The sequence below is a fragment of the Electrophorus electricus genome, chromosome 8 (genome assembly GCF_013358815.1).
Source record: "Electrophorus electricus isolate fEleEle1 chromosome 8, fEleEle1.pri, whole genome shotgun sequence".
NCBI lineage: Eukaryota > Metazoa > Chordata > Actinopteri > Gymnotiformes > Gymnotidae > Electrophorus > Electrophorus electricus.
In genome coordinates this window covers 20,391,109-20,407,741 of record NC_049542.1, presented here as the reverse complement: position 1 = coordinate 20,407,741, position 16,633 = coordinate 20,391,109, and the positions used below count along the sequence as shown (strand labels likewise).

The 16,633-nt window shown below is 40.9% G+C and overlaps 1 protein-coding gene across 1 annotated transcript in view; it reads left to right on the top strand.

The window, feature by feature from the left end:
* Window positions 1–16,633, top strand: part of csmd2 (CUB and Sushi multiple domains 2) — a 192,593-nt gene that overhangs the window by 22,877 nt on the left and 153,083 nt on the right. The window contains 1 exon segment of the mRNA XM_035529205.1: window positions 9,161–9,273. Within this exon segment, the coding sequence (XP_035385098.1) occupies window positions 9,161–9,273 (113 nt within the window).

Here is a 16,633-nt window from a genome sequence, read left to right as displayed (position 1 = left end):
AATAAATAAATAAATAAATTTCAGTGTGTTCTGGAGTCAAAGTACCTCCTCAATTTTATTTCTCCCTCAAATATTTTCCATCTGCCTGGGTAGCTATAGCAGAGTAACTAAAAAAGGGGAGAGACGGAACATGGACAAATCTGAGGGGCTCCCTGAGAGATCAGAACGTATAGCAAATATACTGGCTTGTGTGTGGAACGTCATATGCTATTCTTTTTAAGATGTTCTTATTTGAGTGATGTCATGTGCTTGATTACAGTTTTCACAATATAAAGTTGTCACAACACTATTATGGTAAAGTGTATATACAGACACAGGATATAACTCAGTGTCAATTTAAAGAGCATAGGATATGACATTTCCCAGAGAAAGTCAAGTGATTTGAATGAATACTGTCATGGAACGCTCGCCTCCCGCGAGTCACGTGGTTTGGCCCGCCACATGAAGTGGGAGGATTCTTGTTTGTGGCCACGCCTGCACACACCTGTACCTCGTCCTGTCTGTGTATTTAAACCTGCGTCAGTGTCGTTGGTCATTGTTAATGTAATGTGTTAATGTTAAGGTTAAATGTTCTTCTTGTTGTTAAATGTAACCATGTTTATCATGTTTGTTCAGTGTTAACCATGTTGCGCTCATTGTTTGTAACACATGTGAGTGCCGTTGTTTTCATGTTTCAATTAAATGTTCGTCCATGTCGAGGAAGTCTGTGCGTCCTGCTCCACACCCTTCGGCACTCGGGCACTCGTTACAAACACGGGAACAACATGTAAACGTTCAGTCAATCCTGAGAAAATGGTAGTGAATTCAGGACATTAGGCCATCAGTGGCTTTCCACACATCTCTTCCCTTTAGGTGGTGATATGTCATGGTCACCAAAGGGATTTTCCTAGACTTACAAATTAACATAAAATAAAATGATAGTATATAGGATTGTAAAACTAACTTTAATACTGCTTTTCATTAATAAGGAAATTATATTGTACCAGATGATGGCACAATTTGTCATCTAGTAACTCTCCAATTAATAATGACATCAGAATAACCAGACTGATAGTTTTGGTTAGCTATTATGCATTATCTCCTACTGTCAATGCTCCTCAGGATCAACAAAGTTATCTATGTAAACTTATCAAGCTAACTCCTTCATCTATAGCATCACCTGTTATATTGTAATAATAAATGAATGACTGAACAGCTTGGCTCACCTATAACTTTATGACGGCCAGCTGCAGTTTCTCAATGCCTCTGTTTGTAGAGTCCTTGTGCCAAATCTGGTATAGCAATAGCAAGTAATAAGTAATAGAATACAAAAACAAGTAATAAATATAGCTTTCGACATCATAGCAGAGAGATGAAATTATAGCAGGCAGTGTGCAATGGGTGGGGGGTGGGGGATGTGCTGTGACAGCTGACATCACAATCTGACATCACTCTGTTGGTGATGGACAATGGCATCTTCTGTCGATCCAACCATTAGTGGGACTGAAGTTACATCTTATCAAGGAATCAATGATGGCCAGGTCTGATTTTTTTGAGGATGCAGTGCTTTAACAGCTTTAACATGTCTTATGACAGGTAGGTAGGGCACTGATGTCTGCTACCCTACCGAGGATCTCTAACTTTGTACAGCCAATTATAAGAAGCCCTGCAATACACTCCATAACCTCAAGTTACATGGAAATTGTTAATGCCTTGGTACATGTGAATCTATAGTTCACACTGATGGTTTATAAAGTCTTTCTTTATTCAAAAAATCCAAAGAAGGCTGGACTGAAGTATAATTAGTTTGCTCCAAAAGAAGCAGAAGACATATAGGTTAAAATAGATTAATTACATGGTTGACAAAGTGAGCAATGAAAATGAAAAAAAAAAAATGTGTAGAATATACCCACAGAATTAGCTTGTTTACATTTTCCTGCATTAGCTTGCTAATGCAATATTTCTCTGCATTAGCTAACTCTATCTTTGGAACAGAGGAAAAGTTATATAGCAATTAGTTGAATATCGATGTCCTATAAACTTTTCATACCCCCATTTACCTTAAGTATCCATTTATCCTGCATAATGTTCTGAATTGTTTTGTTTATGTAGCACAAAGTGGTTGTGCTATGTCGATAAGCCAATAGGGAGAAGGAAAGAGAAAGTGCTGGGCTTCTTTGGAGAGCTTATTAAGAGCAGGAGGAAGTGTCTTCAATTAACTCCTCTAATTAAAACACTTGTCATATTGCAGTGGTGAGCTGCATGGTGGTGGAGAGGTCAATCGCTCTTTAATGAAGATGTAATGAGGAGACCACTGCCTATCTCAAAACACAGATATTATATCCTCCTTCGGCACCGCATAGCCAGCCTCACTGGAGAGAGACTCTTGTTAGCTGCTCTGAGTGACCCTGTGCACCATGAATAACATAACGCGATTCACACGTGGGGGTTGAGGTGGGGAGGGTGAAGGGGGCTTAGGGAAGGGAAATGGGAGTTTGTTAGCATCGGTCAACATGTCCCTACTGCCCTTTGCATCTAATCAAATTTCTTACTAAACCTTGTTTCTGAGTTTATTAGAACTGCTAGACTGCCAAGAGAGGAAGCAAGAGGAAAGAAAAATACAATAAAATGATATACAAACAATGAAATTGCAGTGCCAGCCTCACAGGCTGAATGACTTTTGAAGGAGTCGGCAGAGAAGTAGGCGAAAGCCTGCGGTCTCCTCCCAAAGCCAGTCTCTAGCAATGAAGCCAACATCTGAATAATTAATCTCTGCTTCTGCAGAGCCTTGCACTCAAACAGGGAGAGGATGAGGTAGACAGCAATAGCAAGAAAAGAGAGGGATGAAAGAGGAACAGCCATGTCCACAGAAATATGAATGAAAGGTGGACAGAAAGACCTTGAGGAAAAAAAGCGGAGGAAGGATAAAAGGAAGAGGGGAAATTGTGAGGAAAATGATGCCAAAGAGAGAAATGCATGCAGGCGGGTGTGTCGGTGCCCCCTCTTTTCTTTTATCTAGCAACAGATGTGTAATTAAAAATCAATGGTGGGTGCTTTACGCTAATGCAGATTAATTTGTACACAGTCTTCTTATCAGTATGAGCTTGCCCCAAACCACTGCATCCTTTTGAGCTGTAATTGCAATGACCGCTCTGTATTTTGTAGCAAAAATCACACCCTTCATCACAGCAGCACAAACACCTTCTACTGTGCTCAGTTCAGTCAGTTTGCCAGCCGTAATAATGCTACAGACCTGATGCCACTTTTCAGCTTTAATCGTTTTGTTTATACTTTATTTGGCTGCAGATAAAAGTGATTTATTGAAAGATGAAAGCAGTTTGACAACCACATGTTTATTCAATTATTTATTGTTTATTCACAGTTGTGCTTTAACCAATCTCATCAATTCAGTGTTGACTCACTCTTGCTCTCTTTCCATAGTGAAGAGACTAAGTAGCTAAGAGAATATGGCATACAATGAGTTTGGAGTGTTTGTTTCTCTATGTTTGAAAGACATTTACCCTTCAATGCTTTTGGCAAGTGTTTAATTTCATTTTGTTTTTATAATAGTGTAGGAAACAGACACTGGCCCTTCCTCGGTGGAGCCTGGCTCTCTGATGCAGGCCTGATGATGGATGACTGCGCACAGCGTTGCCGGTGTGCTAATAGTTGTATTGCCATTACCCCGTTGCTCTCTGGCATCACTCAAAGTCTGTGAAACAAGCAGGCACTTTCTAAACTTAGGTCTTCTCGGAGTATTTCCCAGGCTATGGTCCTAATTAAGGTCCTCTCTTCCACCCTTCACATCACTGCTGAATTACAAATTATGTATATATGATTGAGTTCTGGGAAGGCATTCTATCAGGTGGTGACCACAGCATTTTTGAACATTCAGGGTTTCTTCAGGAAGCTAAACAATAACAGTTAAAGACATATCTGTGGTGTGAAGGCATATGTGAATTATGTCAAAATTCAGCTAAGAACAAGCAAATTTGTGCCAAGATTCCACTGGTTGGTTATCTGACAGAAATTACCCCAGAAAAGCTATAATGTTATGCATTATATTTTTATTTTTGACATTTTACAAATCCAGATGTTCTGCACAGCGACTTTGGACATAATGTAGTGCTGAAATGGCCTGCAATGCACTGGACACTTACACTGTGTTGCTAATAACAGCTACAGAACATTTGTAATGCTTTTAATAGATTATGTTATAGGTTTTTTTTTTTCTGTGTGTTGCTATGTACTGAGAGTGTAGGCAGCAGGCGAGTTTGGTTAGCTGTGACAGGGTAAGAGGGTCGTTAACAGCAGTGTGAAGGGCTCCATTGCCATTAAGCACCATTTATCCTTGTGTGATGAGTTTGCCAGTGAACTCGTTCAGTGACAACTCATCGTTCCTGCTTGTCTCTGCCGCGTTTTTTTTTTGGCCTAAAAATCCCCCAGCCTGATGAGCACTGTATTATATCACTGTTTCCAGACATTCAATAATTCAAGGCAGCCTACTGGTGTTCTTCTGCTCTCCTCTGTCTTGCCTCTTGCTTTCTGTCTCCCTCCTCAGCATTCTTCATCATTCTGTGCATTAATGAGGTCTCCTCGCACGTTGCTTTTTTATGATCTTTGCACATGCCTGAACTTACTCCAGCACAGTTTATCTCCTGTGTTCTTAAGACCGAGTACGTATTCGCCCGTGGCTGTTCTACACCTTTCAGAGATAAAGTTAAGCACCATTTTATGCCAGTGTTCAATCTCCCTACAGAGCAACAGGCAAATGGTTTGAATGCCTCATTCGAACAGATCTTTACAGACAAACGACTTAAATGGCTCACATTATGTGTGTGCTTGCCTAAATGGATGTCAGGGACGACTGGTCCATGCACATGGGCAGTGCTGCTGGTTGAAGTTACAGCAATACTCTTTGCAAAAACGAGGAGTGCTAGGCTCTTTCTGTCTTTTCCAGAGGAATGTCTTAGGTGATTTCAACATGAGCCTTGTACTCATTACAGACCCCCACCGCTGAGAGGGAAATTTTGGTGAAGGAGAACGGTATTTCATTACCCCACTCTGGATGATTATGGAGAGACACCTTCCCCATCCCAGTTTGAGTTTGTGTTGACATTGTTCGAACAAACCCAAACTGGCTAATGAGGTGCCACCATAGAGATAATCTCTGATGTGGGGGGATTAGTTTAGAGCTGTCAGCTCACAATCTTCCTGTAAATCATCTCAGGCCTCAGTACTGCATGCAGTTAGTTTGAAACTGTTCAGAAGCCATGGTGAGGTTCCCTGGAGAAGTAGTCTTCATTTTGGGTTCATTCAAACCTGTAATTCTGATGTGAAAGTTCAGTAGCACCAAAGGCCAGATCTGTCCTTTTAGTGCTTCACATAGCCATAGACAGATGGTTGGGGCTTATGGCTGTAATGTAGCCCGCATATTAGCCCTTTCCTCAGTATGTACACTTAAGTCAGATACATTACAGTAATCCAGTCTGTAGCACAAAATCACTTATGGCACACATTAGGGACCATGAATGACTTTCTACAGGAAGCCATCATCATGGCCATGGTGAAAATAACTTGGCACACTGACCGGATGTGTGGGGTGTGGGTCTGTTTGAATGGGCACATGTGTAGGGGATTGGAGATGTGCAAGTGTGTATTTATGGAGGCTAGTGAGAAGTGGGATATATAGGCTAAGAGAGGATAATTGGGCAACACTCACCCCCAGGTTTAGCTAATCTGAGGGGTCTGGAGGCTTTGCAGCCTCAAATAAGGGAGAGTTACAGCTGTGATTGTGTCCAACCCAGCAGTCTGCACGAAGAACCCCATGTCGAACTGACCTCGCCTAGTGGCCATGCTGGGAACAGCTATCTTCAGGATTGGACCCGAAGGACAGTGGGAAAAAAAAAAAAACGTGAAAGATGGAAATCCCTTCATTTTTCCCAGTGGTAAAAATACAGGGCAGAAATAGGTGGTACATAAGTGAGTTTCTGGTGACCTCGTCTACCCATACTACAGGCTCAGGTCCCACGAGCTCAGCTGTACCTCCACATATCATTCCGTTTACAGTATGGTATTTATATCCATGTACATGTGATTGTATATACTCAGGCATTCCTAAATACAGGCACTCAGCACTATTCACATGCTACATCCCTTCTGCGCTTGCATGTCAAAGCTCAGTGGTGTATTTTTTTTCCTTCTCCCCCTCACCATCCTCACCTGGTGGTACAGAACTGCTTCACCGATGCTCATGCATATCCACTGAATATGATTAGAGGGAGGACAACCTGATTTACTTTGAGGGTGTTTACACGTTAACAACGAGCGACCAGGGGGCTTTTGTTCCTTTAAACCAATTTGTCTCAACTCTGCCTGGGCCTTAAACAGCAAGGCATAGGTGAGTCGCAATAAGGAACGCAAGGGAGAAATTAAGTGTGTTCAAAATACTGGAAATAATCTGAACAATTTATTGCAGCACCATAGGTGGCAAACAGCCACTAGTCATGGTGTGTGTGTGTGTGTGTGTGTGTGTGTGTGTGTGTGTGTGTGTGTGTGTGTGTGTGTGTGTGTGTGTGTTTGTTTATATTGCCCCTTTCTGAGTGTAATGGATGCATTTCATGGTGAAAATCTGCCACCCAAAATACAGAGTGGAGATTCCTGATGGTGTGCATGTCTGTGGATGATGGGCTATGTCTGAGGCACAGACAGGTCTTGCCATGCTAACGCAGGACTAAGGTTTAACCACTGTGTCACTGCGCCAGGAGCAGAAGTTGCCTGTGGTGTGCTGTAACAGTGGATGGCCACTGCTACTGATTATTCACAGGCTGACATTCCATTTAATCACATTTTATTATGGAGCTGTGCTGTCATAAATCAGTGTCTGTGTGTACATGGATAAGGCTCAACAAAGAATGGGGTAGGGGAGGAAGCATTCCAGGATAGCTTTAATGAGAAGAATTTCTGCAATGGTAATATTTTCACACATGCACATGTGCTTTTCTTGCCTTCAAACATGCAAATACAAAGGTGTATGCCTTCTGCCTGCAAACAAACCTGATGTCATCCTAGCTAATGCAGTCTGTCTCCATCATCTCCCATATGAGTCACCGGCGCGTACCTCGGTTAGCCCCCCGCCCCCCACCAGGACACTACTGGGATAATGGGAAGCAGAGTTTTTTTTTCTAATGGAGAGATTCTTCCATGTGGAAAGGGATCCATAGACCTCTGGAACCCCCTTCATGGCTGCTTTGGTCTGCCTCTTACTGATCCCGGCCAGGTTTGCTGTGGCTTATCTCTCCACAGGACTGTTTGAGTGCTGATTACTCATAGAGAAAGTCCTAAGCACTTACTCAATTTTAAGATACTGAAGTAATAAAAATGTTTGCAGGCAGAAAGGGTTAAACACTTAATTTGGACTATTAATTCTGTAAAACCTAAGTAGTAAAAGCTTAGAACTGAAGAGATTCTATATTCTTTATGAAGTCTCCTGTGTACAGAGTAAAGGCCTTTGTGTGTGAAGTGAAGACCCCTGTGCCAGACACAGTATGGTACAGAAAACAGTCGTAACAGGTACCTGGTGATGGAAGATGAGGTCTTTTTTTTTTTTTTTTTTTTACGTTGGGAGATTATGGTATCATACTCTGACTTGTATGGTATTGAATTGCATAATATTGAATAATTATGATTTGGATATAATGATGGATATTGCAATGGCTAAGATATGAAAGAAGGAGGTGTGACTACATAATTGCCCCCGAAAATTGTATACAAATTTTCTTTGTATGCTTTAGACATTCTCCGGAGGGTGTCTCAATAATGCTTGTTAACTTTAGCCTGCAATAAAGAATGGGACCAGCTATTCTCCTTAACTAATTCTCAAGTCTGCATCTTTATTTTTTGGTGTTCTTTGAATAATAATCCCAGATAATAGAAGAAATTAGCAACCACAATATTTTGAAAAGAACTGGCTATTTTGTCGGTAATGTATGGAATGCAGGTCCTAGTAAAAACACAAAATGCTTTATTATTGATATCGCCAAATTGTTGTGGTCATTATGAATAATTGATATCAGTGCACATCAGCAAATCTTCACAGGCTGAAGGATTTGAGCAGCAGTAATTAACTTATAATTAATCTGCAAATGATATATCAGTGAAGCAGAATCAGCTGTTCCAAAATTTTCCAGCAAATCAAACAAGTGCAGAGCTGTGACAATAGAGGTGTGACCTAATAAGGCTTCTGATAGTCACCTGGGCAGTGATGTACTTGGACAGTGCATGCAGCAAATCAAATTTGCTTTACTCAGTTTTGTAGTTTATTTGTTCTGGTTCCAGATGTGAATTCGGCATTTGATTATTGACTGTGGTGTTCCCATTCATTTCCTTCCTGCCTTTTCTTCAGCACTTCCTTTGCACATCTGATATAAGCCCAAGTAGGTTGAACTAATTGGAGCTGATTGATTTGTGGGAGTGTCTGTACTATAATAAGGCTTTCCTAAGAGCATTGACACTACCCTTGCCACACCCTGAGGGATGTTGTGGGACGCACATGCAGTTTAGGGCCATGTGGATTCACGTGTGCTACTGTCACATGCCCCGAGCCGCACATACCTACCTCATAGAGTGGAGCTGAGGTTTATTTGAGCTGATACCACCTAGAGCTAACTAGCCTGCAGGGTACATGACCACAGCTGTCATGAGAGCAAGAACACATTACTTTTGATGTTTACTAATGTGATATTGTCATATTAAGTCACTCCTAAATACATGGATAATTTGTGCTTTAAGATAACTGGGAAGAAAACAGTTCAACCAACTCTTTCATGTTTAACCTCTGCCCCGTGAAATAGAGGCTACTTAAGGGCCATATTATTTGTGGATGTGATAGCCCAGCATAGCTTTATTATCTGCCATTGTGGAAGATTGGAACACAGAGCCTGGGGTCTCACCATCCCCACTTATCACCTGGTCACCCATGGCAACCCGCTCACCTTTTATCCAGCTGTTCTCTGTCGCCTTCATTTTTTTTTTCCCCCAGTTTTTGCTGTTCCTGTCTCAGTTGGTTAGGTGAACTGAATGCTTTGGGTGCTGGTCAGGTATTTTTGCAGGTGCTTCTACTTCTGCTGAGTTCAGTGCAATTTTCTCAAAAGTGTTTTCATTGTTTTATTGATTACTGCAGGTTAACAGGCTTCCAGCTCCCTCCCCCCATCGTCAGTTCTGGAGCAAGACTTACACTCTGGCTACTGTCAGACTATGCTGTGAGTGGCCAGGGCTTCAAAGCAGTCTATGAAGGTAGGTGTCTAATTTGCTATGTAGTATGATCTCTCTCTCTCTCTCTCTCTCTCTCTCTCTCTCTCTCTCTCTCTCTCTCTCTCTGTCTCTCTCTCTCTCTCTCTCTCTCTCACTCTCTCTCTCTGTCTCTCTCTCTCTCACTCTCTCTCTCTCTCTCTCTCTGTCTCTCTTTCTCTCTCTCTGTCTCTCTCTCACTCTCTCTCTCTCTCTCTCTGTCTCTCTCTCTCTCTCTCTCTCTCTCACTCTCTCTCTCTCTCTCTCTCTGTCTGTGTATGTTGCATCTCTCTCTCGCTCTCTCTCTCTGTGTTGTGTGTTGTTGTAACCCCTCTGAATTGCTGTCATACTGTTCAGAGCACTGAGACAATAGCATGTTGGCATGGTCTATTGATCCTGCACTGAGCACGTTCAGTGATGGAAGCAAGTGAATGCCTACATTAGCATGCCAACCACATTCGACTTTCATCTCCCTTTTCTAGCCTAATTGTATTAATATGCACTGTTAGTTTAAGGCTAGAATCAGTCTTAGAATCTTTCTTTTTCTGGGTTCATACTGGGCTGTTGTCATATTTCTCTGGTACCATCCAGACAACCACATTGTTAACTTCTCCTTCAAATGCATAGAAGTGAGAGTGAATCTGCAATAATTACACCAATTATCTGATTGGTAGTGTGATTAGGTGGCAGGTGAATTGAGCCCAATGGTGACTGGATTTGCACTGTGCTAATGGACCTGTCTCAGAGCTAATTTCACACATACATCCTCTTCTTTCCTTTTTAACCTTGTTGGCTGTTGGTTGGGTGTTTGATTTTTACTGGACTACTGTAGAACACTCAATGAGTTACTATTGAGTGTGTAGACATTGCCATCATCTAAGGGCTGAGTGTGTAAACATTGCCATTATTATATATGTGGCCAAGTGAGGTACTAAGGCTTACCTAAAACAAAATTATATACTGTTTTGCATCATCGGCTAGATCTTGATCTTTATTCTTTCCCTGTCTTACTCTCTCTTTTTCTCATTTTCTCTCTGTCACACACACACACACACACACACACACACACACACACACACACACACACACACACACACACACACACACGCACGTGTGCCTTTCCTTCTTGTTCTTGTTTTAGTCTCTCTGCATGCTGAAAGCTGTTACGCTTCAGATGCTTGGTGTGATTTACCACTGGTCTGGAATCGTTATTGATACTGCGTAATTGGGAGATATTGAACTCTCTCCTTCTAACAGTTAAGTGAAATTTTAATTGGAAACCTCAATCATGGCAAGCAACAGGAAGTCATGGAACAAATAGGACAGAGGAGCATATAGGCTGGGAGCATGTTGCTGAATTTGACATTGCTATGTATGAGATAGATATCCATAATCTCATTGTAAAAGATAACAGCATAATGAGAAGTCAGTGAATCCGTATAAGCCACACCCAGCCAGGCCTTTGACTGTTTTAATCATCTCCTTTTCCAGTGCTCCTATGCGCACTAGATGCAGGCACATTCGAAAATGTCCACTTTTTTAGTGCAGTGACAGTATTCAGTGGTAAGCCTGTTGTCCATTTGTATACATTTGTAGTTAATGTTAACTTTTATTGTTGTATGAGTGTTATGTATTTACCCTTCTCTGGATTGTTACTTCATTATTTGGCATTATTGCCAGAAAAAAAATATCACATGTAAGAGAAGCCTTCAATATGTGACTGTCTTTAGTTTTTTTCATGGCTAGTACACTTCCTCTTAACAGCTTGAAACATTGGCTAATGTCTTAGCTTTACTGTTGACTAGCAGTTAATGATGCTTTTTAGCACATAGAATTAATGTAGTGCAAACCAAGCAGACATTTTCAAGAACTTTCCTGAAAGCAATAATTTTCAATTGTTCTACCTTATAAGTGCATAACTGCAATATTTGAAACTTCTTTCAAGTAGTATATGTTAAAACAATGTCTGTCGCTAATATCTTTCACCCACACGGCAATAATATTTAAAAGGTTTTAAGTGGATTTTACAGAGATTCTAGAAATTATCTTGCTTTGTGATTTCCTCAAGTGTGTCTCAAGTAGCTCATTCTTGGAAAATCTAATTTTTATGTATTTGCCTACATACTTCATTTAATAAGTAATTACACAGTAACACGGTTTCTGATTTATATTGGCTCTGCACTCCTGTACGTTTGATTTGAAAAGAAAGAAAGACTATGAGATTTAAGTCAAGAATGTCTGTTTTAGTTTGAGGGCCCTTACATCTCTGTGGGATAATTAACATAAGAATCTCAGCCCATTTATGCCTAGACCCTGCCCTGCATTTCAGTGCACTATAATGACTGTAAAAGTATATAATATTTCTGTGGGGTACTTGGCTGTCTATCCTTTGCCATCAGTGACTGTACTTCATCAGAACAACACAGAATGTATTGGAGTGCACAGTACAAGCACTACTACTTAATGTCATGATTCTGAAAGTCATTCTGAATGACCACCTAACTAAAACACCCACTATGAAAAATCAAATGTGTGATCTGTGTGGGTAAAGCAGTGAGCATGCACAGAGTCCTGTTGCTGTTGCACTCCAAAACCCCCCTCCTCCCCGCCCCGCTGGGCGCCCTTCATGTTTAATCATTTCCAGCTCGAGTTCTCACGGGTGCAGTGAGAGTGGTCCTCCCAGCAACCCTCGGCCTGCGCTTGCCCCACCCACAGCTGGGAGGTGGGTGTTAAGTGGATTTCTGTAGGCAGAGTGGTTTATGTGATGAAGATGGGTGTGGTGGGGTGCAGCAAGGCTACGGGGGTGGAACACTGGAGTATGTGAAGGAGCAGGCAATGCGACGATGGGGAAGCAGGTCCAAGCCCCATTCACCTCTCCTCTATTACAGTGATAACTCAGTTACTCCCTAAATACAAACCACAGTTACAAAGAAATATCGATCATTGTCTAATGAATGCAATTAATGCATTATAGAAATTGTACTAATTTGCATTTATCCATTCAAACAAATGAATATGAACATACTCCCAATCACAAAGACATGTACACACGTGCACCCAGGACTATGAACCACAGTCTGTTGCTTGTCATGCCTGGCTAGTCCTCAGAGACCCTACAAATCTGTGAGCAGATGTCATTTCCCAAAGGCCATAGACTCTTTTGTTAGACACAAACTCTCTTCCACTACCCCCTCTGTAGTCTTTCCCTCCATAGGAAACAATGCTATGTTCTTAGGCAGGCTTGGTATGTGTAGTGCCCCGTTGGGGGCTAGAGGTTGGTGCTCAACCATCAGAAGGCCATGCATGGAAAGAGATAAAGAGCCTGCAGTCTCCTCTGCTCAGCGTCTGAAACTAGGCGGACATGAAATCAGGCCTGGCTCACTGTTCTGTAGCACTCGTCCAGTCTATCTGCTGAGACAGAGAGTAGGATGGAAGGCACTTATGCACATGCGCACAAGTACATGCATGTGCAGGCACACACCCACACACCCACACACACAACCAAATATACCTTGTTTTTTTAAATATCTTTGTTAGTCATCAGTTCCATCCTCTCTTCCTTCTCTTTCATTTCACAGTTGTTGACTTGCATCATGGCATGCTCTTGTCCTTCTGTTTATCTTTCTTCTTTTTGTTATTATTCATATAGTTGTTCTAAGTGACTAAAATGAAAGATAACTACTGGCAAATACGCTTATTCTTGGCAAATTTTCTTCATCTGCCGAATGACTAAATCTTGGAATAAAGCAAATAAATCTTGGAATAAAGCAGATAGAACTATGTTCATCTCATAATATGTGCACAGTATGGCTGACAAGTATGGCTGACAACTGAAGTTAACAGTCATGGCTGTCTGTTGAAAAGACAAGGCCGTTGTCACTGGCTCTGTGCTGGTGCTGTGTTTCCCTAGGGAAGTCCTGTCAAACAGCTGGTGTAAGAGCTGAAGCTTGTCTGTGTGACAGGTTGCGTCAGTTTGGTGAGCGTGCAGCAGTTTGTGATAGACAGTGGGCTGAGCTAAATACATTCAGCCTGATATATGTTACTCACTAGTCAAAATTTTGGCACTAGTGAACAATGTGAGGAATTTCCATGGACCATAGAGTCGTGTGTCATGCATATCCAATGTGCAGCAGACTCCATGGGAAGATGGGGATGTGACAGCATGCAAAAACTCATATTAGAGAACAGTGAATGGAACATTGAAAGTGAACATTCTTTACTGAAAAGATGAGAATGATCTGAGACAGAACAGTGAACATTCATCACGGAAAAGATGAGAATGACAAGACAAAACAGTGAACACTCATCACATGAAACATGAGAATGGTTTGAGACATATGAGTTCCACAGTTAGTCTTTGTCCCCAAAGTTAAATTATTGCATAACTTTACATGAGCTGCTGCACATAGCCCAGAGTCTTCAGACTATGCAGGCTATGTTTTAAATACACCTTTTTTGTCATAAAGTCACCTTTGTGATAATTAGCACACCAGTGTCAGCTTACCGCTGTGGTAAATTCACCTGTGCCCAAGGTAAAAGCCAATCAAATTGACATGTAAATGAGGCCAAACATCATAACACATTCCAAGTGACAGATGACTGACTATCCCCAATCGTGAAACCCTGGTATAATGAAAACTGCCAGTTACATAAAAGATGCAATGCGTATGTAACTTTCACCAAGTTCGGAACTGGATGGTTGTGCTGAGCTGATGACAGTTTTTCTAAATCATGGCAGAGCAGCAAAGATATATCTCTCCTCAGACTATGTCTGTTTATAGTCTCTTGCTCTGTAACATCAAAATTTGCATTTCTAATGGGAAAAGTTTGTGGCATTCCAAGATCCTCCTATGACAAGTCACCTTCCTCTTAATTTACTCCTGCTACTGCAGTAGCGAAGTTTGCCATTGTGCTCAGTCCAAACAGAGCAAAAATGTGCCATTTAAATAAAATGGTCAATTAGCTGAAAGGGTGTGGGTAGAAAAAAGTTGATGGCTTGCATGTGTGACCAAACATTGTTAGACAAAACATCATCTGATCCACATCGGCTTCTTACCGGGATATTTACACTGGTCCAGGATCAGGTGGTATTTTTTTTAAAGAGTGGTGAATCGCAGAGTGATTTTTGCAGAGTGTATTCTATTATGCAGAGAGAAATATATTATGAATCGCCAATGTCATATGCAAATGAAGCCAAGCACCATATATAATGTAAATTGTAATATATAATATATATTATGCATATAATCTACATTTATGAATGAGAAAATGTGTCACTCCGCTGCTATTTGCTGTTAATGTCATGTTAAATCTGATGATATGTTTTATAAATTTGGAAATAAGTTTGCTGCATTTTATGTTAATGGATGTATAGAGGTCTGCATTTCTCATCAGGACTGTTACTTTTAACATATACCTGAAGGGGGGGCTTTGGGGGGTGTTGTAAAGATCAACTGGCCATCAGGATCATATTAATAATTTGTCAACAGGATAATCAAATATTAATTGGAAAACTTTAAACTTTATTAAGAAGTAATTGCGTTCATCCTAAAATGATTTTTGTGATCATATTGTAATGTATGTTGTGTTCCTCTGTTCTCACTAACCACCACAAAGATGTCTTGGTGCCAGCCAGTGAGTTTGGCTGGTGAACCTTTTTACTGGCCATAGATTGCTAGCCCAGTTCTGAACTGCTTTTTTGGATCAAATTGCTCAATGCCCCCAAGAATGATTCACATCATGTTCCTAATAATGTTAAGGAACTCATTAACAGTTAAGTGATATTAACGTTCTAGTTAAGAGACATTCACCCAGCACACTGTAGTGCTGTAAACTCTGCTATCGCTGTTGACAAACAAAATTCTGAAGTTTCTTTTGAGTTAACAGATTAATGTAAATAAAATCACACTCTTTAAATATGTGCATGTCACCGTGACTGAGACTAGAGAGGGATTTAGCAGCTCACACATTTGCTCGCTTTAAATTGTGTCTAGTATTTGCTCCTTCTGCTGTCTTCACCCTTATTCATTAGTCAAACCCTTGGTGAGAACTTTGTAAATGGAAGCTCTTTGGTGAAACTGGCAACCTGTTTTTGTTAGGAATATTATGCCATTTTATAGAAAGCAAGGCTAAATCCATGTATTCTAGCTGTAGGTTAACTTGTGATATATACCTCCAGGTAATTCTCAAAAATAATAGTGTTTGTATTTTCCATAACACAGGGCCATTTTAATCATGCATCAGTTAGCTGAATTATAATGCTTGCTTATGTAATGGATATGTAACATGTGGTGGCCCGAGTGCAAGGGGCAGGATGCACAGACTCCACCGACTGGTAAGAACATTTATTAACATAAACGACAGCGGCATTCACGTATTACAAACGATACACATGAACATGAAACGATTGACGTTAAACAAACACGATATACAGGAATACATCTAACATAAACACGTTACATTCAGACATTACACCGACAATAACCAACAACCCCACGCACCCTGACCTGAGTTTAAATGCACACAGACAAAATGAAGTACAGGTGTGTGCAGGCGTGGCCACAAACGAAAGTCCTCCTACTGCACGTGGCTGGCCAAACCACGTGCCTCGCGGGAGGCGAGCGTTCCGTGACAGGATAATGTTAGTCGGAGTGGTAGATTACCAGGGTCAAAATATGCTCCTGAATGAATGCTTCTAGAGCCCTATTTTAATTGCATTTTTGTTGAAGTTGAAGCAAATGGGAAACTCTCACATTAGAGCTATGAGTTAGATGGTGGCATGTTGAGTCCTGAGCTCTGGAACAGAACTAGTGGTAGTTGATGACAGAATCCTGAAAACTGAATTCAAAAATTGAAAGACATCTTTCTTACGTATGCATCCTGGTGCTCTAGATGGGTTATGGTGATATGGAAAGTATTCTTAGTCCTTAGCTGACCTTTAGGGTAAGTGGAACTGGGCAGTAGCTGTTCACATTTTTTGGTCACTTGTTACTGACTTAAAGTATAGGTTTGCTTTCTGTTTTACCCATACATTATTAAAATTATTTTACATCATTTATAATTAAAAGCACAATACTGTCAAATGATTTAGTACTGAAAAATGCTTCTCTGTTGTTTCTCACTGGGCTTAAACACCTCTGGTATGATTGTTTGAGTATTCAAAGACTGTGCTCTGCCTAATTAAATTGTGCTCTGCACAATTAAAAAATGAGAAACACAAGAAACAGTTTAAGGCATAAAATGTATTGCAAGGGCTTCGTTGTTTACTTGCCATGAAGGCAGATTTAAAATGAGTTAAGAAGTTATTTGATTTATCCAGAAGAGAGACACTATTTTTGGGTCCCTGACGGTCTTGGCACAATGCTTA